At 37.4% G+C, this 24,695-nt stretch overlaps 1 protein-coding gene across 5 annotated transcripts in view; it reads right to left on the bottom strand.

Moving 5' to 3' along the window:
• The window catches only part of CTNND2 (catenin delta 2), a 619,837-nt gene that overhangs the window by 116,076 nt on the left and 479,066 nt on the right, over window positions 1–24,695 (bottom strand). For all 5 annotated transcript variants that reach the window (XM_042869378.1, XM_042869380.1, XM_042869382.1 and 2 more), the window contains 2 exons: window positions 24,265–24,478; window positions 7,254–7,437 (listed from right to left, as the gene is read on the bottom strand). In XM_042869378.1, coding sequence (XP_042725312.1) covers window positions 7,254–7,437; window positions 24,265–24,478 — 398 coding nt within the window. The remainder of the gene's footprint in view (window positions 1–7,253; window positions 7,438–24,264; window positions 24,479–24,695) is intronic.

Below are 24,695 nucleotides of genomic sequence, written 5' to 3'. Positions count from 1 at the left end.
CACACTGTGCCATGTTCTACACTAACACGATTCCACACTGCCCTGGAAATTCCTTGCAAAAAGGGCTGCAGCACCATGCCATTCAGCTTTGCATCTTACTATTGAGGAGGCCCATAACAGTCAGCGGGACTTGGAGTCTGTTCATATCCAGTCAGCAGGCCACCAAGATTCAGATCACATTTTATTATGGGTTTCTGAAAACCTAACTGCCAAGCTTAACTCTTGCTCCTACACAAATGAAAACTGTTCCAAAATGGAAAAAAACCCAAACCACCATGTAATCTAAATCCTTTCACAAAACATTTTCACTTTCCTTAGAACATTCATATCCATACTGGGTAAAACTGCAACAGAATGGAATGTAAATTAACACCACCTAAACCATGCAAATGCGAGCAGATGAAATTTTCACATTAGGCATTAGTGAACAGCAGGCATTCAACCTGGAGTGAATAAAACCAGGAAAAGCAGAGAAAATAGTCAGTCATTCAAAACACACTTGAGATGTTTATTCACTGTAGTCCTGATTGAAGGCTGGGGAAACCATAAGCAATTGGAGCAGCAGCTGATAGTTTTGTTATCATTGTTGAACTTCAGAGTATCATGAAATGAAAGCAAAGGTAGCGAGATACATTAATTTGAGATGTGTATGTAGAATTTTTAGCAACAGTATATTAGTAAATTACAGGAAAAATATACCGCTGTCACAGAAACATGTAAATGGTATAACTGTTTCTTTTTTTCCCTAAAACTAACACATACAAATATTCAAGAAAAGATCTTAGTTGAAGAACAGGAACTAAACTTTGTTTAAAAAAAGTTTGAATTATCAAGCTTTGATAAAGAGGTTCAATATTTTTAATTTGTATCCAAACAGGAAGTCCCATTGAAGTAACGTGAGTTTTATTGTTTGCTCAGGTATTGCTTAAATAACATTTAGAAGACGGGGTTTCATCATTACTTTTTAGTTATCTTAATCCAAAATCATTAGGAGTTCTTCCTTCATTGGGAGGCAGATTCAGAATAATCCCATTTGTTTCACCAGATAAAGTGATGGAGGAAGAAGGCATCCTGCCAAAGGCTGTTACATATTTTCTAAGCTTACTAAAGTTATTCAAAATTCATTGTGTACTAGAACTACACAATGCTGATCTACTCTATTTTAAAGTAAGCCGTGCAATTAAATTTATTGTCAAATTTATTTTTACTTCTATTTCAGGATATAAATATGACATTTAGCTTTACCCTAGAAAGAAAGGCAAGTTGCGATCAAGGTACTTGCATTTATATTACATGCATTTATTGAATTGGAAATTATCTAGTAGCCACTCATACAATATATAAAAGGAATCATTCTTGGTCTTTTCAAAATACTGGAGAGCTGACATCAGTACCTCAATTCCTCTTCAGCTTGTTATCACAGTGCATTCCTGGGACCCAGGAGCATAAATTATGCAAGTTTTATAAGAATTTTGGTTTTAGTGAAAAGGAATTGAATTGCACTGAACCAGACATTACAGACTCCAAAGGTAAATTTTTCCTCGATTTCTTGGCAACATTTTTGTCTGCAGTTACTTCCAAGTCCAGGTCCTGGAAAAACTCCCAAGTAAGAAGAAATGTCAAGAGAACGCATGTTTGCTGAACAACAGATGCACCAATATAACTGCTGAGTTTGGGAACCTTCTTACTATTTTCAACACACTAACAGTGGCCCAATGAGGTTTAACACATGGTGTATAGTCATGCACACCATGTAAAATACACGTTTCACAACAGTACATGAGTAGAATGTAGCTAATTAATATAAAAACTGCTGATCTGATGATGCTTGAAAGTTAATTACGCTAGCTTTGTATTAGAAAGACAAGAACAGAGGTGCTTATACTTTTCTCTAAGCCAAGAGAGGACTTCAAAATATAAAATGAGGATAATTTCAGAGTGTGGATTTGCACAGATCCCTCTCTAAAAGTGTGTAAAGCTGTCTCAGTACGCTTTCGAGTAGCTGCCACTCTTCTATGTCTCTTCTCCAGAACTGCCTATGGTAAAAGCCCCTCCCTTGGACAGGCTGTTAATAAGAGTTTTGACCATTATAACCTAACCCTAGATTTTAACAAGCTTCTGAATGAAACACAGACTTTCTATTATCTGATTCCAAGACTGCAAGGTTTGAGAGTGAGCTCTAGATAATGCAAGGGAGAAGCAGAAATGGGTTGCTAAGTTCAACATCTCTTTATTTATAACAGCATATAATGATGAAAAAACTCTGCCTGCTGTTCATGGGAGAAGAATAAAAAAAGAAATTAGCTGCAAAGGCCCTGGTCCTACTGCAGTAAGTTCATTCCATTTATGCCCAATTGAAGATACTCAGAACTTGAAATTGTCAAGAAAGACAAAAACATGTTTTAGCTTCATCAATCAGTCCTCTTACATATTTATACAAATGTACATACATATATGTACACATGTACCAGTTTAGTATCCTAAGAAGTTTCGTATGTATATCAAAGCAAGTTTCTGCACACACGTATATGTACTTTTTCTTAGAAACTGAACATATGGCAAATAATACTATCTATTTTATGCTGCTCACACATTTTCTATTGTCAGTATGCAGCAGAATGTCATTTTCAAAAGAGATTATAGAAGTTCCTAAGAATATGAACTAACAGTCTTAGGATGCTTAGAAGAGAGCTGGAAGAGAAATAAGGCTGAGGGATAAATGCATTAGCTGCAAATGTTTGTGAAACAGATCATTCATCTGCAAAGCAGTTAAAAACACTTGCTTTCAGGTTTCACAATTAAAACAAATTGTTGTGAAAAGGTAATTTGTTCTTTCCAAAAGTTGATCTATCCAGAAAATACTACTGGTTCTGTTGCATTCAATCCATGTTTTAAAAGCACTACACCCCTTTGCTTTTCTATTCTGAGCGCTTGCTATGTGTGTTTCCATTTGAAAGAAATAATTCTTGGCATTTTGTGAAAGATCTGACAAGCATGAAAGTATGAAACAGCAAAATGTGAAAGGGATGGAACTCTACAAAGAAAAAGTACTTGAGTTATTCTCTCCTATACAGTTTCAAATCCAATAATGTAAAGGGAGATCTATATTTTAATATATCGATTTTAATATGATGAAAAATTAAATAGAACATGGAAAAAAGAAAAGGGCAGAATTTTATGATTTTGAATTTTAAAATACAGATTTAGAACATTAAAGCAATACTTTCTTAAAATCCTTGAAGTCCTCAGGTGACATTCTATTACCTTAACCTCATGTCAAATTCATGGAAAAAAACCCACAGCCTCTCCAGATTCCAAACTGTACATCAGGAAAAAGACTTTTGAAAAGATACTGCTAGAGATTTTTTTGGATGGTTTTTGCACAGAGATACAGTTTTGTAATATGTAAGCTTGACAGATCAGGTCAAAAGTATGTTGTGCAAAATGCCTCCTGTTGATTATTAAGTTTCAGAGTAAGGACACTATAAGCCTTACTATAAACAAATAGGACTCAAAATTCAGCTTTCACTAGAATTTCCCTGGGAAGACTACATGAACTAGAAGGTACAAAACAAACAGACAGTATTTCACAAGTGCAAATAAATCAGTCACAGCTGAACCTGAAAGGAAAAAAGAAGCCAAACATTCACAGAGCTTACTGAAGTAATGTCCTGATACCTCAGTGGAGCGGCAAGTAAATTGGATGATTACTTCAATATGTCACTTTGAGGCCTGGCAGTTTCTGAATTATGAATACTAAGAGCGAATTTATAATTGACAGAAATAAGAAGTATTTATCTGAATTATCTAAACAATTTCAAATATTTAACTTATATTAAATGAACTAGCACAATAGCGTATTACTTTCTTTTTAAAGTGCACAACCGTGCAGTTTGTAAATAACCTCTTTCAAGAAAGATTATAACAGGAATAGAACATCTGATTTTGCTGCTGTCTTTCATGTGATTTCATACAGATTTCAGCTGGGTTACAGTTTGATTGAAGTTGCAGTAGTTGTCCCACTCAGCATTTTAAAAAATGTATTAAGAATTTCCTTAAGAATTGTAAAGAGTTAAGGTAAGAGTACTAAAATCATAGTTAATAAGCAACTATGTAATTGAAAAAGACAAAAAAAATCTCATATAGAAATTGAGAAACAGGAAAATAGCAGAAAGAAAAATAATCATACAATGCATATATAAAAGATCTTACTATTCCTATATAATAGCCAATGCAAACTATTTATGGGCACTCCACATAGGAAGGATTATATTATAGCACCTCTCAGATATTCCTTAAAGCTTTAACAGTGGATGCATCAGAAAAACAAAGGCACAGAAGATTTAAAAAAAAAAAAAAAAAAAAAAAAAAGCCTCCTAGCATATCTGGTGGCATTAAACCTTATGTAATGCTGCCTGATGCCTCTAAAATCTGTCAACATTACTGATTTAGAAACATTTGTCAAATAGCTTTCCTATGCTACTGAGCACTACCACTGAAAATCTGGGTGCAACTGCTATGAATCAATGTCCCCTTGCAAACCAGCTCAAAAAGAAGGGGAAAAAGAAAGCAGTAGAGGACAACCAAACAGGAGTCTGAGAGCTAGTTATCCCATGGAAGATAGCAATGGAGTTTATGAGCTAAGCACTGCAGTGTCTTTGCCAGTACATTTTATCTTCTTGCTTTATAATATCTCCCGAAACTGTGAGATCTTGAAATGGAAATCTGAAGCTTGTACCTAGTCATAGGGGGAAGGAGTGAAAACTGTTTCAAGCTTATTGGGGGTGGCAGGTATTTAAGGAATGTTAGTTAGCATACTAGCAGCACAGAGGTGCACTGCTCTCATCAGCAGCAGTAAAACTCAGCTTTCTAATCTTTCTGTCATTCACTGTTTTCTTCAACCCCACTATTTTATATGAATACAAAACCAAAAACCAACAACAACAACAAAAAACCCACACAAAAGCAACCATTCAGCTCCTTAAACATCAGCTAATACTTTTGTTCCTTGTACAGTCCCAAATTTTACATTTTCTTCAGAGGGAGAGGTTTCCTGTAAAGACTGAGGAGATAAACAAGAAAATTTCTGCTAATAAAGCAAAAGTAAATTCAGCCCTTTCCAAATGTTCTGGCTTTGCTAAAGAGCATCCACATGGACTAAGTGGGATGACGTTATCTAAAGATGGACAAAGGCCAAATAAATACCTCAATCAGATACAGAGGAAAGATGCACCTGGGAAATAAGAAGGGCTTGAGATCAGAAAGTCACTAAAAAGCCTTCACATGGTTCAAGGGCCTAGGGTTACAAGGAAAGAAGACAAACCAGCTTAGGACAAGCAGTTGAATTATTGCAGCTATCTGGAAAGGATTCAAGAGGTATAATATGCACAATCTTTTGCAGGTAGATATGAGCTTATTTTGCAAGAGCCGATCAGAAGCCATTCTGCTATGACAGAGTACTATCAAGCACTTGGCAGTAAGCCTTGCTGCAAAGCAGTGTGTATTGTATCAGACAACGTACCATTCTCATGTGGCCACAAGTCCTCAGGCTGACCCAGAGTGCAGGCTACAGTAAGCTCACATCAGTTTGCAAATGGGCGTGCACATACTCACAAAAAGAAAGAAAGAAAGAAAGATTTCAAGACCAATGTGACACGAATCATCAACTAAAAGGTGGGAACAACTGAGGTCTGCAAGGTCAGGGGTGGGAAAAGAAGCTGGAGTAAGTTAACAGGAAGACATCTGTGGTGTAGGCAACCAACACTGAATATGCATGTTCAGAAAGGGGAACCTGCAAAGGCCCAAATTTATAATAGACATTTTTTCAGAGGTTGCTATTTAACTGAGGCTAAGCATCGGAAGTGTGAAAAGTACTAAATGGTATAAGTCCTTATGGAATAACCAATGTAATTCTACCAGTATTTTTTTAGGGATTTGAATGTAATGCAACAGAAATATACCATGAAACTCTTTTCATAGTTATTTCCAAATCAGTACAACTCAGATGTAATTACCTAGCTCCAACCACATAACCTGGTGCAGCTGATATACACATATACATACCTATATTTAAGTCCAATACAAGTATATTTACAATAAATTATTACCTTCTATATTAAAGTGTCTACTGATTACATATAAAAATCAATAATCATTATTATTTTTCCCTTAAACTTTCCATTTTTCATTCTAAAAGGAAGACAGTTCATTTACTGAAAAAACACAAGGTGAAAAAGGTGCTTGTTACACATAAGAAAACACTGCAATTTTATTTGCCTCCTAAGAAAATAATCAAATAATGTTTTTTGATTTATCTCTATCCAATGGATTTTTGTTTTGGATGAACAAAGAACATGTGCTGTATCATCACTAAATACTATTCACCTAAAAATTTTCCTGTGAAGTACCTAAAGCTACTACTTAATTCATCTTCATAACAAGTGTCTGAGACAGATTACAGAAACTCCAGTATAAAAACAGAAAAACAAAATCATCACTTGAAGAACTTGCCTAATAAGTTAAAATACATCAACACACTGATATGGATTGGAATTCAGAGACTGCAGATTTAGTCCTTTTGTAAGGGTTTGTCAGAAATGAAACTCTTCTTACTCATCCTATTTTTGTTCTCACACCTACGGTGGTGTTTAAGAACAGATTCATCATGCTGCACTTATTTATACAAGTACAACTTGGTACTGCATATATATATTTGGTACACATAACATATACTTAATGATCCATTTAGGTATGCGAGTTGCATAATTTTTATCTGATTGGTTTCTAATTCCACCATGGTTTTCATCTTCACAGAGCAGAAAAAATCTATCCAATATATTTATTATAACTTCACCAATGGCACTGGGAACCCTCAAGGCATGTTACTTTTTTTAAACATCTTCACTGCTTTTTACATTAAGTACATTGGATGTAACAGTGAGAACATACTGACTTCACTTAGGGAACTGAGAGAATGGGAAAAATCTAGAAGGAAAAAAACATCTGCAATATACAAGCTTTGGTGAGAAGACTGGTCAAGGCTATTAAGAAAAGTGGCAAACTTCTAGGGATTGCTTTTGAATGGCATGAAGCTTGTTTTCTAATTAATTTCTGACTTGACAGTTCATAGCACTGAAAGTCATCTTCCTTGCTGACACAGGAATTATTTATTTTACAGACATCTAAGAATGAGAAATAGCAATTCAAGCCAAAGCAAGATGACTCCGGCAAAGCAAATGTTTGGCTGTACTTACCTTAGGCACCCAGTGGCATTGCGCAGCACCTGTGATGAATGAAGTTGTATTTTATGATCATCCTGGAGCGGAGAGTTTTCCCATCCAGAGTGAGGAATAATCACTGCATTGGTCAACACTGCGAGGGCATCCTGGATGATTGGCATTTTCAGTGCATCACAGGAAGAAAGATTCCAGAGAACTCCTACAAAAAGAAAATGACTCATGATTAACCATTTGGAAAAAGGCACTGAATTGTTCTATTTAAAAAAACCCACAAAACTAAATCACATGATTATTGCTTCTAAGGAAGCTGTTCTTCACATCAGAAAACAAACAAACAAACAAACAAACAAAGACAACTTGTAAATGGAGCTCAATGATACCTGAATGCCTCCCCAATGGGAATAAAGCTTTGAATACATAAATGGTCACAGCATCTCTGGAAATTTATTAAAGCTAAGCCTCAGATCATTCCTACTTTTCTTTATTGTTACTTGTGGTAACAATAGCCTGGCTCCACACCTAACCTTAAGGGGAAAAATTCAGTTTTGCCATTATTGTGTTCAAGTTTTGAACCACTAACCAACTAGAAATATTATCATCAACATATAGCAGAAGCTGCAACGATGAATGTTATGTTGCAAAATTAAAAAAAAAGTGACGGTGGGTGGAAACTGCTGAAGATCGTACGAACGTGGGCTCCAGCACTTACAAATACAAACAGGAAGCACTCTACTTGCTCCGGGTTTTCTTTAGCATACTGTGTTTTGAAGGGGAGTTATAATTAAAGGGAATCAACCTACAGTTTTTGCTTTCCCTTTAAATTTAATTACGTTTGTGGGAAGACTCTCAGTTATACAACTTCATGTTTTAATTACTTTTTACAGATCTGCATACAAATGCAGTTACAGAGATTAAAAAAAAAAAAAAACAACAAAACTTGAAATTCTCTGTATGCTGTAAAACAAACAGAAACTAACAAACTTTAGCTGGACACACAAAAAAACCAAAACACACCAGAAATAAAAATACTTATTTTTGCACTTGTTCCTTAAAGTAACAAGGAAAAGAGTCTTTGATTTTTATTATGAATACCTTTGTGAAAAGTAATACCTTATGTAAAAGAATGAAAGCATTCATTATGATACTTATATTCACTTTTCTGTGAACCATTCGTACACATGGTAGAGAAGTAGGATCCAAAGCTTTCCTTCTTCAAGGTCTGATTTAATATTTCAACAAGACAATGTATTGCTTCATTGTGAAGAAGTTCTCTTTTGGAACTGAAGTAGGATAGAGTTGTTTGATGGTAACAAAACAGTTGTTTGGGCTTCAGGTACTAGTCATAAGCCATTAAAAAAAAAAAGAAAAAAAGAAAAAAACCCAGAAGCAGCAAACAAGACCTTGACAGCAAAATTATTAAAAATGTATTATTAAGTATATATGTAATATTTGTTATTTGGTAAGTTCCTACTTAAAGGAAGGAAACTTAAATAAACATAATCTTTAAGCCCTTTTTAAAATTCGACATTGCACACAAGAGCTTTTGCTCAATAAGTGCCATAGGAACTGGCCAGCTCAAAATAAAACCCTACTCAGCCAAGAGCCAGGAAGTAAGGTCCAGTTTCTCTAGCCAGAAATAAAACTTTCACAGTATCATAACGAAGGGCTCACCAGACTAGATTCAGCTGTTCTGTGTTCTTCTGCAATGACTATGAATCACGGTAGAGTTTAATAAAACAGCACTGCCCACTAAGCCTGACATTGCCTTTAAGTTCCTGCACCTCACGCAGTTTTAAGCAGAAAGTTAATCTCCCACCCTATAACAATGCCTTTCATGTAATTTTAAGTCTTTGAATACTACCAACTACATTAATGAATAAAACAATTTCATTATGACAAGTTACATTTTATTTTTGCAGTCAGTAGGCTGCTACTTGCTGAGGGTGGCGTTCTAAGTGTCTCCCTGTACCCTGTCTTAAGAATTTACAGTTATGAAAGTGCACCGGGATTTCATTTCCCATTACTTTTGTTGAGGAGGACCTGGAATTAGATTTATGTGTATCAAGGAAGATAATCCATTCCCTAGACTTTTCAAGAAGCAAGAAATAAATGACACCACCATTTTCGACCTGTGGCATACGTCTGAATGTGTTTTTAAACACTGCGTGCATTATGTTTCCTCTTAAGATCAACTCCCACTAAGCAGTTGGTCATGGAGATAATTTGCCACCTTGCTCTTAAAGCCACAAATGAATTGGGTTTCAGAGCACAGTACACAAGTCTGGAATAGTAGCCGAGGTGTCTCGACTGCCTCGTAAATCATTTGTGTGCCACCATCTGCTCCTAGAAGGGAAAGAGACTGGACTTGGCATATCAATGATTAATCATGAATAATGGGGCCTATCCTGCTGAATATGGATTGGAAGAAAGTTGTTAATCCAACTCAGCCATTTAAATCAATAGTTTATCATCTGTAGGCTGACTCCTAGGAGGGAAGAGGAAAATAAGGAATTGGCCAGATCAGTGCAGAACATCTCTTAATCATTCATGTTCACAATATCTTCCCTTTTCCTTTCCTTTAACGTGGCAATGCGTTGAAAGAAGGCATTCTGTCTCCCTGTCTATTTGCAAAACACTTCTGTTTGTCAAATGCTACAGGTAAAAAGCAGTCACACCAGACTGACCACGTCTCTCTGCAGTTTGAAGCTTTCATCCTCACGAAAAACAAATTGAAGACTAGGGAAACAGTATCATGTAGTTTCATTTTGAATTTAAACATAAGGAGTAAGTTGTACTGAAAGCATTCAGCTGGTTCAAGCTGGAAGATGGATTTGGGGTCTCAATACCAATTACCAGGCCTGCAGACATCAGATGAAGGACTCTTCAAAGAGTCTACTGGAACGCTTGCTATGGTGACCCTTCTGCACCAAGTTAAATTTTCTGGAATTACTTATCATAGTACATGCATTGAGTAAGTTCAGCAATGTTTATTCATGCACTAGAGATAAAAAGTCTTTTCAAAAAAGGTCTTTCACAGTTGACAACAACCAAATTATTAAAGTGATTAAAAAGTTTGTAACCAACATTTTCAAAGTCATGTTACAACAATTAGAAGGTTTAAAACCCAATTACTGTCATCACTAGCCACTATGCCGTTTTTATTTCTCTCTTTTCTCTAATGGAATAACACCAAACTCTTTATTTATTTATTTTTTAATCATGGACTAATAAGGAACTTTATCTTAACTTACACATTAGTATAACATCGTTTCAACAAGAACAATAGACTGTGGGTTCCTATTACCATTTTTTGTTATTGCTATCCTTTAGAGAGACGTATGCTAGTAAAACATAAATACATACATGTACATACACATATGGTTCATAAGGAAAACTACATGCAGATTTTAGTTAAAGCAATTTAAATATGTTGGTAATTAAAGTAAAAGAAAACAAGGAAAAACCGATTTAATCTTTCACTTAGCTGAAGTTTGGATTGAAGTCAAAGCTGAAGATAAGACCAACTCTTAAAAACACCATCCAGACTAGTAGGATGCTACTACTACTAAGCAAACAGAACAGAACCACCATGCCTTCAGCTTAAAAACAGCATTATTATTTTTTTTTTTTTTGCATAAATCAAATGAATTTAAGCTACTGCAAAAGATATGACACCATGTGCAAAAATCAGAGAATCAGAGACCGTGTGTGAAATCAGAAATATCTAGACAGTTATTCAGTGTATGATTTGATGCCATCTCTAATCATTACTTTTATATATATAAAAAGCCCATAACAATGACTTAGACTACAAATAGAAATAAGGAAACTGAAAAAGTCAGCTTTTACCATTAGTATTATCCCTGACACAATGCCACCACATACATTGCTTCTGATTGTGCTGCAGAACAAGTACATCACCAAATAAACTATGAGATAAAAAAGACTGTAAGTAAAAAAATATTACTGGGAGATAAAAGAACTTTGATTCTTCTCAATTTGTTAAGTTTAAGGCAGCCTTATACTTACGACTTCGCTTACAGAATATTCTTTGTTAAAAACAAACAAAAAAAATAAGTCCTGCAACTCACTCAGGTTTTTCTTTTCCATCTTAATTTCACAGTTTGGTCATGGTCTGATGCAGTGTATGATTTGGTAGAGCTAAGGTCCCAGCTCCCAGTAAGAGCAAGCACAGCTTTGGCAGGCTGTTTGTTTATAAGATGATGGTGTGTTGGTACTACTGGGAGTACCTTCATGCATATCATACATCAGATTGAAATCTGAGAGCTAAATACCCTGCTGAGAAGCCAAGCATGAGGGATCTTTTGCTGGAGCCCTCAGGAAAAGCATCTTGTACTCCACAGCTCTCAGGTACTAGAAAAGTCACTTGCTGGCTCTTACTGCAGCTTTGTTGCTCAAGAGACCCATATAACTGTAATGCTTCTCTGCAGAACTGGATCAGCGCTGTGGCAGCAGGGTGTGGGCTCCATATACATTACGTCAGTTCTGCTGAGTTCAGAGCAGGGGCAGAGATGAAATCATTTATCCTACTGAAAACTGCACATCAAATTACACGCAACTGGTGTTTAAGAATCACAGCATCCACCCTGCAACTGCAGGAAAACGTAACTGATGTGCATAAAGGATGTCAAACACCAACTGCTGCAGCATTTCTTAACTGGTAAATTAGATTTAAAAAAAAAAAAGTCTGATTTGAACTCTGGCACTTGAAGAATTCAAAGCATTTAAGAAAGATCCTTTTTTAAGTACACTTAAAAAATTCAAAATCGATGTAACAGAGAAGGCAGCTTCATTAGTTTCCTTGAAATAGTATTTTATCTGGCTAGTGGATAAATACCTTACATGGACCTTCATGTATCTTATGTACATATGCAAAGGTGGTTTTCTGTTTACCTGTATATAAGATGGCCCATGAAGAGTGCAAATTGAGGAAAAATGAGTTTCAGTGAAAGTAATAAGCAGTTACAAGCTCATGGAACAGCAAATGAAGCTGCACGCAATTCAGTTATTCTCCTTCTGCAGCCATTTAAAGCACTGCAAAGAAAAAACATTGACAGAAGTAGGTGTTTTCTTTTTCACTGCAAACAAATGCAGACTGACCTTGATTACAGAATAATATAAGCATTTCCACTGAAAAGTTATCTTTTTTAATGCTCCAAACTTAAAGATAGGATTTCATTAAAACATAAAGGACTGATTTTAACATTGCTTGCACATACTTTGCCGAAAAAATTCTGTCCAAAAGCTATTGCATTAACTGAAAAAGTCTGCATACTTGTCACAGGACTGAATTTTGACCTAGCACTGCTGCTTTCTCTCTGTCGTATGCTTTAAAATAACATCTAATTGTGGAAGGGAACTGTCACACAAGAGAGTTATAAAGGTATCAGCTTTAATGCTAGACAGCAGAGGAATTACTGGAAGTACCAAATTCAGTTACTGTGGAAAGACCAGTGGTTCCTGTTGTTTTTTTTTTCCTGACTGATGTAATTTAACTGGTTTCATATTACTGCCATAAAATACAGAAATCAAATCAAAAGCAATTAATTGTCATTGAGAAAAACACAGTAAAAATAAACAAACTTCAAATAAAATTTCATCCTAATGAGTGACAACAATACCATTCTCACTAAAGTATCTTACCAGAAAACAAGAGAACCAAATAGTGACACTCATATGGGTATCATTAGGAAGGTTTTTATTTTTTCTTCAATATTTATATGTGTATTTTATTGGAGAATGTTCTAAAGCACCCAAAAGCAAGACATATGCTTGATAAAGGCACTAAGACAGAAATAAAAAAAAAACGTTATACTTAAAGTTCACCATCAAGTTAAATCTCTAGGTAGCATGGCCCTTTCTCAGAAGAACCAACTAGGAAGTCAGACCTATCAGTAAAGTCACACTTCATACAAAATGGAAGGCTCAGTGAACACTTACTCAAAATCTCACAACCTAGCCATATCTTAAAATTGATATATAAAAGACAGAGCTGAAAATAAAATTGTTGGAGGGAAGTTTACCTAAAATAAAAAATAAAATTAGTTTGGCCACAGTAAAAAAAAAAAAAAAAAAAAGAGAAAAAAAGCAGTTTAATCACAAATTAAAACCATGAAATACTTAGATCTATTAGAAAAAAAATTATGCTGTGCTGCAATCACAATAACATTTCCATTGCAAACATTCCATACTACAGGGAGATTTTGAACTGCAAGTATTTTAAACTCCAGTGTTCAGGCAGGGGCATCAAAATTACATGCCAAGCTGATTTTTTTTCCAAAGGATTACTACTTGCTGAACAAAGTTCAATGCAGCTGTTACATCAAGCCATATGCTGCAACAGATGTCCTCTATTTATCAGTCCAGACTGTCTTGATACTTCCTCTTAAACTTAGATTTAACCAAACTAAAAAAAAACCAAGAAATACAAAAACACTACATGTATTTTAGCAAATGAGTTACAAATTCTATCACTCTGGTTGCCATATGAATCAAAATAACTTGAATGAATTTCTTAGAAGAAATTGTATCTTCCTGATTGTACAAGCTAAAAACAATTTTTTTTTAATTGACTTTGGAAAGTTAAATTGGTTCATAGGTGGTTCACTCAATTTCCAGCAAGAAAAAGTGAGCACAGAGGAACCACCTTGAATTTTGTGCTAGCACTGATTGAATTTAGGACAAGTAAATAAATGGTGCAGCGAGCTGGTGGTGCAGAGCCTTGGGATGGCCTGACCTTACCTTGGTGGCAGCAGAACATGAAAGGCATGGCCTGGTAGGCAGGGGCCTGCTTCTTCCCAGCACCTGGGAGTGAGTGCCCTAGGCTGTGAAAGGAGCCACAAGCAGACCCCAAGGCCAAGGTGAGAGGGACTTATCTGTTGTGGACATTGCACTGCTGCCAACTGAGACCTCAGGATACCAGTGAGTCGTGACTCCCTTATATTCATTTTGAGGAACTCACACTGTCAACCTGATGGAGGCTTTGAGCCACAGCACCATTCGTGAGTGGTTCCTGCCCAAAAGAACACGCTGAGCGTAACTGACGCACCACATCAATGCTTCAACCTGTTGCTAAGAAAGCAGAGCAGAAGATTTTAGCATCTGTTTTAAACTCTATCCTTATTTTCTTGGTAGCGATATGGGTGAACAAGTTCAGCAGATCATTTAGAAAGAGTTGAGAACAACTCTTTGTGAAGACAAGTCCTATCAGTGGGTTTCCCATTTTCAGAGCCAAAATAACAACATCATACTGAGAAAGGGGCAAAGATTGTTTGTAATTAGACAGTAAATTGTAGTAGATTTTGTAGAAAATGATTCCACTGAAACTGTCAATACTGTTTGCATAAGTGTTATTTGATCAGACAGCATCATTTCTGAAGCAAAATTACACGATTTATTAATTACTTTTAGCATTGCCATTTCAGATGAGCTACAAACAGAACGTGTTTTGAATGGCACTGCAATTGATTGATTGGCAATGCTGTAGCCTACAGGGTGGAAATCACCATCACAACTTAAAGCATGAGCAGCACTGCCCTCTCCTCCCCCCATTAGTGAGAACAATGGCTTGTCAAGACCAAGAGGATTCATGGCACAGTAAGTGGTGGCATGACAGGTTCATAGGAATATCCAAGGAATTCCTCCCTTGAATTTGTTCGTAATTCACTCCTATGTTTCTAGAAATGTTCACGGTGTTTTTTTGTAGATGATGAAAAAATCTAAAATTTAAATATTACCAGACTGTACAGCTAGCTGTGTGCTAGCTGTGCACATCTACTGACTGTGAAATAAAAGTTCAGGACTTTGTAGAAATACAAGAAGATAGTCCAAGTATTTTCTCCAGGTGTTTTCCTTTGCTGATGCAATAACAGTCTTTGAAGACACTGTAAAAGCTGAAAGGAATTTCTTACTAGGGTGGCAAAACAGAGTAGCCCTGTAGCCTACTAGCCATCCTGCTGTCACCACTAGCAATAGTCTAGAGGGCTTCTACTAACCTTGCCAGGGTTGTTCAAAGCTGGAATCTTAACTCGGTTAGCTAACAACCACTCCTGAAAACAGTGCACCTAATCCTTTATTTGTTTTATTTTTGCTTAACTTAGCATAATTGTTTGGTGCATACGTAACAAGATAGTTGTAGCAATAACTTCTACACAGAAGAAACCTTTGGTTTTCCTTTCTCCCCTTAATATAATTTTAAGCATAACAATAAGAACCAGGAACTATGATATGCAAAGTTTCAGCTATGGGGTGAAACATGTTTTTACAGTAATCCAAGACTGGCAGGATTTGGCATTTTATATGAAATCCAAAACACAAAGAAGCTGAAGAATACCTTGACTACAACAAATGAGACAGAGTAAATAGTTTGGTAACATTGTGAAATAGAAAGTTCTTTGTGCTTTTAGAGAAGAAATACTGGTAAAACTATAGCATGTAATTCTTTACTCAACCAGTGGCTTTCATCCACAGAATCACAGAATCACCCGGGTTGGAAGGGACCTCAAGGATCATGTAGTTCCAACCCCCCTGCCTAGCAGGGCCACCAAACATACACATTCAGATCAGGTTGCCCAGGACCCCGTCCAACCTGGCCTTAAACACGTCCAAGGACGGGGCATCCACAACCTCCCTGGGCAGCCCATTCCAGGGCCTAACCACTCTCCTAGTAAAGAACTTCCCCCTAACATCCAACCTAAATCTTCCCTCCTTCAACTTAAAACCATTTCCCCTAGTCCTGCTGTTATCAGCCCTTTTGAAGAGTTTACTCCCCTCCTGGGTGTAGGCTCCCTTCAGGTATTGATAGGGTGCAATGAGGTCACCCCGCAGCCTTCTCTTCTCCAGGCTGAACAAGCCCAACTCCCTCAGCCTGTCCTCACAGGGGAGGTGCTCCAGCCCCCTGATCATCTTAGTCGCCCTCCTCTGGACCCTTTCCAAAATCTCTATGCCTTTCTTGTACTGAGGGCTCCACACCTGGACACAGTACTCCAGATGGGGCCTCACAAGAGCCGAGTAGAGAGGGACAATCACCTCCCTGTCCCTGCTGACCACCCCTCTCCTGATGGAGCCCAGGATCCCATTTGCCTTTCGAGCTGCCAGAGTGCACTGCTGGCTCATGTTCAGTCTCTCGTCCATCAGGACCCCCAGGTCCTTCTCTGCCGAGCTGCTCTCAAGGACCGCTCCTCCCAGCCTGTACAGGTGCCTGGGGTTCTTCCGGCCCAAATGCAAAACCTTGCACTTTGCCGTGTTGAACCTCATCAGGTTCACCCGAGCCCAGCCCTCCAGCCTGTCGAGGTCCCTCTGAATGGCATCCCTTCCTTCCACCATATCAACTGCACCACTCAGCTTGGTGCCGTCAGCAAACTTGCTGAGGGTGCACTCAATTCCCTCATCGATGTCATTAATAAAGATGTTAAAGAGCACCGGTCCCAAGACAGACCCTTGGGGGACACCACTTGTTACCGGCCTCCATCTGGACATAGAGCCATTGACCACCACCCTCTGTCTGCGGCCTTTCAACCAATTGCTTATCCATCGGGTCGTCCACCCATCAAATCCACTTCCCTCCAATTTGGAGATGAGGACGTGGTGGGGGACCATGTCAAAGGCCTTGCTCAGGTCCAGGTAAATGACATCGGTCGCCTTCCCTTCGTCCACCAATGCCGTCACTCCATCATAGAAGGCCACAAGATTAGTTAGGCATGACCTTCCTTTGGTGAAGCCGTGCTGGCTGTCTCGGATCACATGCTCATTCTTTATGTGATCAAGCATGTTGTCCAGGAGGATCTGTTCCATGATCTTCCCAGGCACGGAGGTGAGACTCACCGGCCTGTAGTTCCCCGGGTCCTCCCTGCTCCCCTTCTTGTATATGGGAGTGACATGACCCTTCCTCCAGTCATCCGGGACCTCACCTGACAGCCACGACTTCTCAAATATGATGGAGAGCGGCTCGGCAACCACCTCAGCCAGCTCCTTCAGGACCCTGGGATGCACGCCATCCGGCCCCATAGACTTGTATTCATTCAGTCTAAGGAGGCACTCTCGGACTTGCTCTGCCCTTACAGTGGGGAGGGATCCAATGTGAGTGAATACATAATTTTATTAATGTTGAAAACAAGTCTCATTTAAAACACCAAGAGTGTATTAGCACAAAAGACTTAATTCACTTTCAAAATCGATTTTACTAGAAAATTGTACCTACACTTAATCAATTTAATAAAACAGTAGGAAAGATAAGAAACAGTATTGTTCAAGTAGCTCTTCTGAAGAAAATGTATTTAGAATTTAAACATACAAGCAAATTTAAGTGACTAAGCAGATAGAGTTGAGATTTGTTAATATCATTATAAGATTAATATGGAAAAAAGTTAAAAAGTATTCCTAAGAAAATTTTGAAAGTCTTTTTCATGTTTTGTTTTTCTCCTCAATCTTTCCAGGTATAAAGGTGAACAAAGTTTGTAAGTCACCTATTACTGAGCTTGAGTTCCTCTAAGCACTTGTTTCAAATTATTACAGGAATTTACATATCTGCAGAGGAAAAACTAAGCAAAAAATGAATTAATGCCTTTTATTGCCCAAATCAAAACAGGCACTTCTGAAAGCTGTGCTTTAATCTAGTAGTTATCTACTTCTACATGTAAACATTCTAATTTCCTTGATTGACAGGAGAAAGAGATTGGTTTGTGGTGGTGGAGAAGCTAATTCACCAAGTTGCATCTTAAAAGGTATTTGTGTACTTTCTTCATTGATTCCTTTCTTCCACTTTCTTTAACTATAATTATGAGCCCCAAATGATAGTTGGCAGTCTTACTTAGCTAAAGCCTACTGTGAAACAAACTTACGCTGACCCTGTAACAATGCTATTACCATGGTAACACAATCATAATAATGTAAGCACGTCCACAGCTTTTCAGATTTTCAGTTTGAAAAGTTTTTTTTTTTTTTTTATAATACCATATGTATTTGAACCTAAGCCATATCTTTATGATCTAATTTTTAGTATACAGTAATGCTGAAGTCTTCTCTTTGGTTCCAAAAGCACACTGCTTCATATATCTCTTCCCACCTATCCTTTTACATTAAACATCAAAAAGTGAAAATTTTGATCTTTCACTGGCCAAGCTTTGTTTTTTTCTTAACAGCTTTTGAATATAATCAGTAACTGGGTCATTTAATACACAACACTGAACCAGAATATTTAATATAAAATCTGAAGAAAAGGATATAATTGGGATATTTAGAACTATATAAATGAAAAATAATGTTGCTAACTCTTCTTTACTTACGTCTGTGGGAATATCTCCTGAGAGTGAGATGAAACACCCTTTAATCATCTTCAGATCCAGATGAATAGCAATAGGGCTACAAATAGTTGGTACCTCTAAAAGTTACGTTTTCATCACAATAAAAAGTCACATCTGTGTTTATATGTTCCAATAACTGAGCTAATATCAAAGGTACTTTTTCACAGAACTTTAAGATCCTAAATATTAAATACTTTTTTTTTTGCCATAATTCTATTAAATGTTATTGACCATGGGAACCCCCGATAGATGAATTGTCATTGTACTAGGAAATTAAAAATTCTAAAGAACTGTCCAGAATTACCTAAAAAAAATAATCACAATATATCTTTCACCGAGATCACCCAAAGGATTAATTTAAATAGACTACTCCCTTAAACTTGCTTTACACATCACTGCAGGCTCATTAACTTGCTATTAAACTGATTAGTAAAGATACATGAGAGACTCAAAGGGACCTTTTGGAACTTCCTGACCAACATGCCAGAGATTTATATATCTACTTATAAGTGATATGAACTCACATATATATAAGTAGGACAACATATAGGCGCTTTCAGCAACACTACCAGACTACCAGTAAGTTTACAAAATATCTTGTTATAAATATCATGTAAGTTGTAAAAAGGCAACAGAAAGCACAAAAGCACAACATAATATTGCATGAGATGAGGTACGACTGTAGACAAATCAAGCAAAAAAAAATAAAATCTAACTAAGCCACAGTTGAAACAGTCAACACAGATATGACCAAGATCCATTAAGTAAATGAAAAAAATTTCATGTTCAACCATACTATGGTTTAATCACATTTGGAGATGAGTGATTATTTGGAAGAAATATAGGTACACGAGTTCTTTTTTTTTTTTTCCCTACTTATTGCAACAATGTAATGTGTTTTTTAGATTCAACATAAATGTGAACGAAATATACTGAGACTACACACACCTTTCTATATAGTATATATGTGCAGTATTAAACAGTTCATGATTTTTAGATGTTGAGGGTAAAACTCTGATCTTTACAATTTATATGCTTTCCACACACAATAATTAGATCTTCGACATCTTAATGTCAATCAAAATAAGCATCAAGATGATTGTCAGCATAAAAAAAAATCTTCCCTGTAATTACTTAAAGCTTTGTTTTTTATCATGTGCTTTCTAAAAGCGTATCATTTTTACTTTCAGTTAAATACAATATATACAGTTTGAAAAATTGAGGTACAGTCACAGAATGGACCTGTTTAAATTGAGGCGTTTCTAATTTAGTGAGCTTATTCCTCAAGTAGTATAATCTGTGCTCCCATTTGTTACAGATTTTGTTTGCCAAAATGAAAAGGGTTCAAAGTGCTCTGAAACAGGCAACCAGTCATCAGGTGTAGCTGTTGTAGCCGAGGAGCAAGGGTAGCATGAATCTACCAAATGCTGCTTTACCTCACCTTCTCAAAAGGAATCAACTGGATTAATCTTGCTAGCACATCTTATTTTTACACATTGGTTTTTATTTTTCCCCTGATAATAAACCAGATATAAGAATGCTAAAATAGAAATTTGTGGAAGAGTTCATAATTAACTGTAACTCAGGGAAGGAAAGCTGAGTCACGATCAGCTAAACATTTTCATTAATAAAGAGTGAAAACATTTTTCTACCATCTGCAGAATCTGTTCTAATTTTGCACTGTGTTCTCTTTTATTTACATTTGTTAGAAAAGTGTTAGCATTTAATTATTCTAAAATAAAAGGCTCCCATTAACAGGAGCTATTCTAGAAAATAGTAACACAGGGCAGGGCTGAAAAAAACATCTAAATTAGTTGTGGTGCATTCAGATTACATGGAATTCTTTTCATTTACATATTTACATGAAACAAGACTCCTTGAGTCTCTGGAAATGGTCAGAGGTTGCAGATTCCTCACTGTAGGCCCTGATGAAAACTCTTATTTCTATCAGAACATTCACTTCTATATAGCATTTATATAGAATCATAGAATGGTTTCAGTTAGAAGGGACCTTTAAGATCATCTAGTTCCAGCCCCCCTGCTATAGGCAGGGACACCTCCCACTGCATCAGGTTGCTCAAAGCCCCATCTAGCCCAGCCTCGAGCACTTCGAGGGAGCGGACATCCACATCCTCACTGGACAACCTGTTCCAGTGTCTCACCACCCTCACAGTAAAGAATTTCTTCCAAATATCTAGTCCAAATCTACCCTCTTCCAGTTTAAAGCCATTTCCCCATGTCCTGTTGCTGCCTGCCCTTACAAAAAGTCCCCGCCCCCAGCTTTCATGTAGCCTCCCTTCAGGTACTGGAATGCCACTATAAGGTTCCCCAGAGCCTTCACTTCTCCAGGCTGAAGAACCCCAGCTCTCAGAGCCCATACTGATAGGGGAGGTGCTCTAGTCCAGTGATCCTCTGGACCTGCTCCAGGAACTCCATGTTCTTCTTGTGTTTGGGGCTCCAGAAATGGACACAGTATTCTAGGTGGGGTCTCACAAGAGCAGAGTAAAGGGGCAGAATCACCTCCCTTGACCTGCTGGTCACACTTTCTCTTGATGCAACCGAGTACATGGTTGGTTTTCTGGGCTGCAAGTGCCAGCTCACGTTGTGTCTTTTATCAACCAACATCCCCAAATCCTTCTCCTCAGGTCTGCTGAGAAAACCAATATCCATTGGTCTACCTCAGTTACTTTATTCAGGTTCTTCAAGCAAAAAACCCCACAGTGACTATAGAAGTGTTTCTGGAAGAGAAACCTTTCAATATTTCCAGATGTATTTAATGGGTATTAATGTCACTTCATTTCATAGCAGCTAGGCACTACACTTCTCTCACAGCTTCAGCCTAGGAGCTGAAGAAAAAGGAAGAAAACATTCATGGTGTTAAAGGCAATGTGGAAAAGCAAGAAGCTACTAGAATAGAAAGCTGCTTTGCAGGCTTAAGTACCCTTCCAAAACCAGTCTTGAGATAGCTGGAAATTGAAACTCTCAGCTCCTCAGAGAGAAGGAACAAAAAGGAAGAATATGTGCATGTTGGAGGGAAGAAAAAATATCATAACTTTCACCTTGGCGGGCATGTGCTTCACGGTACTTGAAGCAGGCAGTGAATGCTTCACTACTATTCAGATAAATTGAGCTGCTAAAAACATTTTCTGCCCATATTTTTTTCCTCACAGCTAAGTGCCTACTCAAAATGATTCACACCTTCGTCTTGCTGGATTTCTGGACAGGTCATTTAGACTTGATAGGCTCAGTTCCCCATCTGTAAAACTGAGATAATGATACTTCTCCACCCAAGAGGAGCACACTGAGGACGAATGCATGAGGAATATTTAGAGGCTGTGGTGACACAGCCCACATGAATTCTTAAGGCAGGAACTTTGTGCTCTCTCTGGAACTAACAAACAAAAACAGCTTTTGTGTAGACAGGATGCAGAATGAACATGGGCTTGAAAGGCTCTAGGCAGCATGCTTACTATTAAAACACACATTTGCTATTATTTTCTCTGTATTTCCTTCAGGCTACAGTGGCACTATTGAAATAATTATCCTCCTGCCACCTCAACTCAAGAAAGCTGACAGGAAGTGGGAGAAGTTTTTATTTTCCCTTCTGCCCACCACCAAGTTAAATATTTCTTATTCCTGAGGCAGCTGCTGCAGACACCCTTCCTTCCCCAGAAAAAACAGGTAAGGAATTTAACTGGGGTAGCAGTCATACTACCATGCTTGTCAAAAAAGGATAACTGGTGTCGATGCACAAATTCCAGCATGTTTTTAAAGAGGCACAAGATGAGAGGTGCAGCTATGAGCATTGCTTTTGAAAGGAGCTTTCCAGAGTATCACCATCAGAACTTCATTTTCAAAGCCAGTGCTAGCAATCTGCATTCCAAAATGCACAAACACAACCAGTGCAAGCAACAGCCTGCTGGGCTTAAAGGTAAAACAACACAAACAAGAAAAACCCCACAAAACACACAGGTGGGCCCTCCTGAGCTACCAGGTTTGATTCTATTCCTCAAAGTCATCTCACCATGCACTCCTTTCACAGATGTTTAGTATCAGGAGAGCTGGACATCTCCCTTAGCTGCATCTAGCTGTATTCAGCCTGGTTCCTACCACTGATAGTACCTAAACTGCTTGGCAGTAGCAATTTGAGGGCATTCAGCACATTCATTCTTTCTGTTGGAATTCAGGAAAAATTAACAAGATATTGTGTAATGGAAGGAATGCAAACTGTAGCCTATTATCCCTTTTTAAATGACCTGTGGCATAATGTATAGTGTACAGACAGCAAGGAAGCTGCCACCGAAACAAGCCACTGAAGTGTACTGCTGATGTTCATTAAGTGTTTGCCACTTATTACTCAGAACAAAAAAAAAGCATAATGTTCCCTAGAGCTAGGGCAGGGACAACAAGACTCTAGTAAGTATGTCGTATCTGAAATAGTGGTTACATTTCATTACATCTGCCAGTAATTCTGTCACTCTGCAGGAGATTCCATCAGAGCATGTGTAGCCCGACATCTCAATGCTATTAATCCTGCCTAACAAGTGTGAGCTGATAGGTAATGTAACTAAGAAACAAAATCAAATACATTACTTCTCATTTAATAAACACAGTGAAGTTTGTTCAGAATCTGGAATCAACCAGTGGATGGCAATCTTATCAACCTGGGCCTGACCCACCAGGTTAAGTAATTTCTGCAGAAACTGGATGATGGTGTGTACTCTGGCAATGCTATGACAAAGATAAGAACTTTTCTCACATACTATAGAGGAAAAATAATAATGAAAATACGGGCATTGTAAAATAGGATAATTAAAAGATATTAAGATTTTTTTTTTTTTTTTTAAACTTGTAGCATTAAATTAATTACCGCATTGATGTTAGCAATCAAATATAATGAAATCACTACATGGAAAAAAAAAAAAAAAAATCAAAAGAAAGCCATCTATCTTTTGTTTTGCATTTTAATTAGGGTGGTTTAGGAGAAAGGAATCTCCAAATGTTTCCGACTGGTACTGTTTGGGAGCATTTTTAAAAAAATAAACTTAAATTTCATTAGGGAAAAACACCCTGGACAATCTCAGAAAGGATGGTTTTTATACTATCAAGAAAAGAAATAGACTTTACCACTACCTGCTTCCCTTTTATCTAAAATACATCACATACATTGTTATCACATTTTAGAGTAAAAAGCTTCAGGAGAGTATACAGTTCATCTCTCCAGCATGTTGTTCACTTTCCTATCAAAACTGTAAGAAAATTAAACACCACCACCACCACCATTTTCCCTGTATAAGATACACAGGAATTGCGTAACAGTTTCTAAGAGCATTCAATGAACGCTGACTTCTACACCCACAGCCCTACATGAGACACGATGAGGAGCAGAGTACAGCTGACGGTAGAATTCTGCACCCCAAAAAAGTCACAGCCATGCATGGAGTACATCTCCTGCACGGCTAAGCAAGAACAAAATAAGCAGGAACTCCATCTGGAAACCATGCCCACTCTAGTACATAGACAGCATAATATCAAATAAAGCTATTTCTATATTACACACATTCAGAAGGCTTGGAAGTGTTTTGCTACTGTGAGGAAGACAATAGTTAAAAAAAAGTTATTGAGGGAGCTATTGACACGCATCACAGAACTGTGCTTGTAGGGTCTACATAGAACTTGAACAAAAGATAGGGAAAGGTTCAAACCTGTGACCAGTTCTCTGATTTCCAAATCTGTAGTCTTGCGGAGTAACCGTACTAAAGCTGGAATACCACCACAGTTTTTCAGAGCTATTTTGTTGTCATCATTTGCCTTCCCATATACCAAATTTCTCAAAGCTCCACAGGCACTACGGTGGACTTCAGTCATCCGATGGTCCAATAGGTCCACCAGTAATTGTATTCCGCCTTGTCTTCTTATCTGAAACAGGCCAAAATGATAACCATAACATTAGGAAATAAAAACCAGTGGTATATATGTTACCTAGTTTAATTAAGCTCTGGCTTATGGAGGGTATACTCCAGTAAAGGTATGCTGGCAGTCTCACAAAGCTGCTACATTACATCCATTTGAATTCTAGTATTACTTTTTTTGTGGCAACATAACCATACAGGGACAAACTTCAACCACCGTAAAA

Source organism: Lagopus leucura, unplaced genomic scaffold (assembly GCF_019238085.1).
Source record: "Lagopus leucura isolate 7727_CA_CO unplaced genomic scaffold, USGS_WTPT01 Super-Scaffold_100002, whole genome shotgun sequence".
Classification (NCBI taxonomy): Eukaryota; Metazoa; Chordata; class Aves; order Galliformes; family Phasianidae; genus Lagopus; species Lagopus leucura.
The sequence above is the reverse complement of the archived record's forward strand: the minus strand, read 5'-3'. Positions and strand labels throughout refer to the sequence as shown.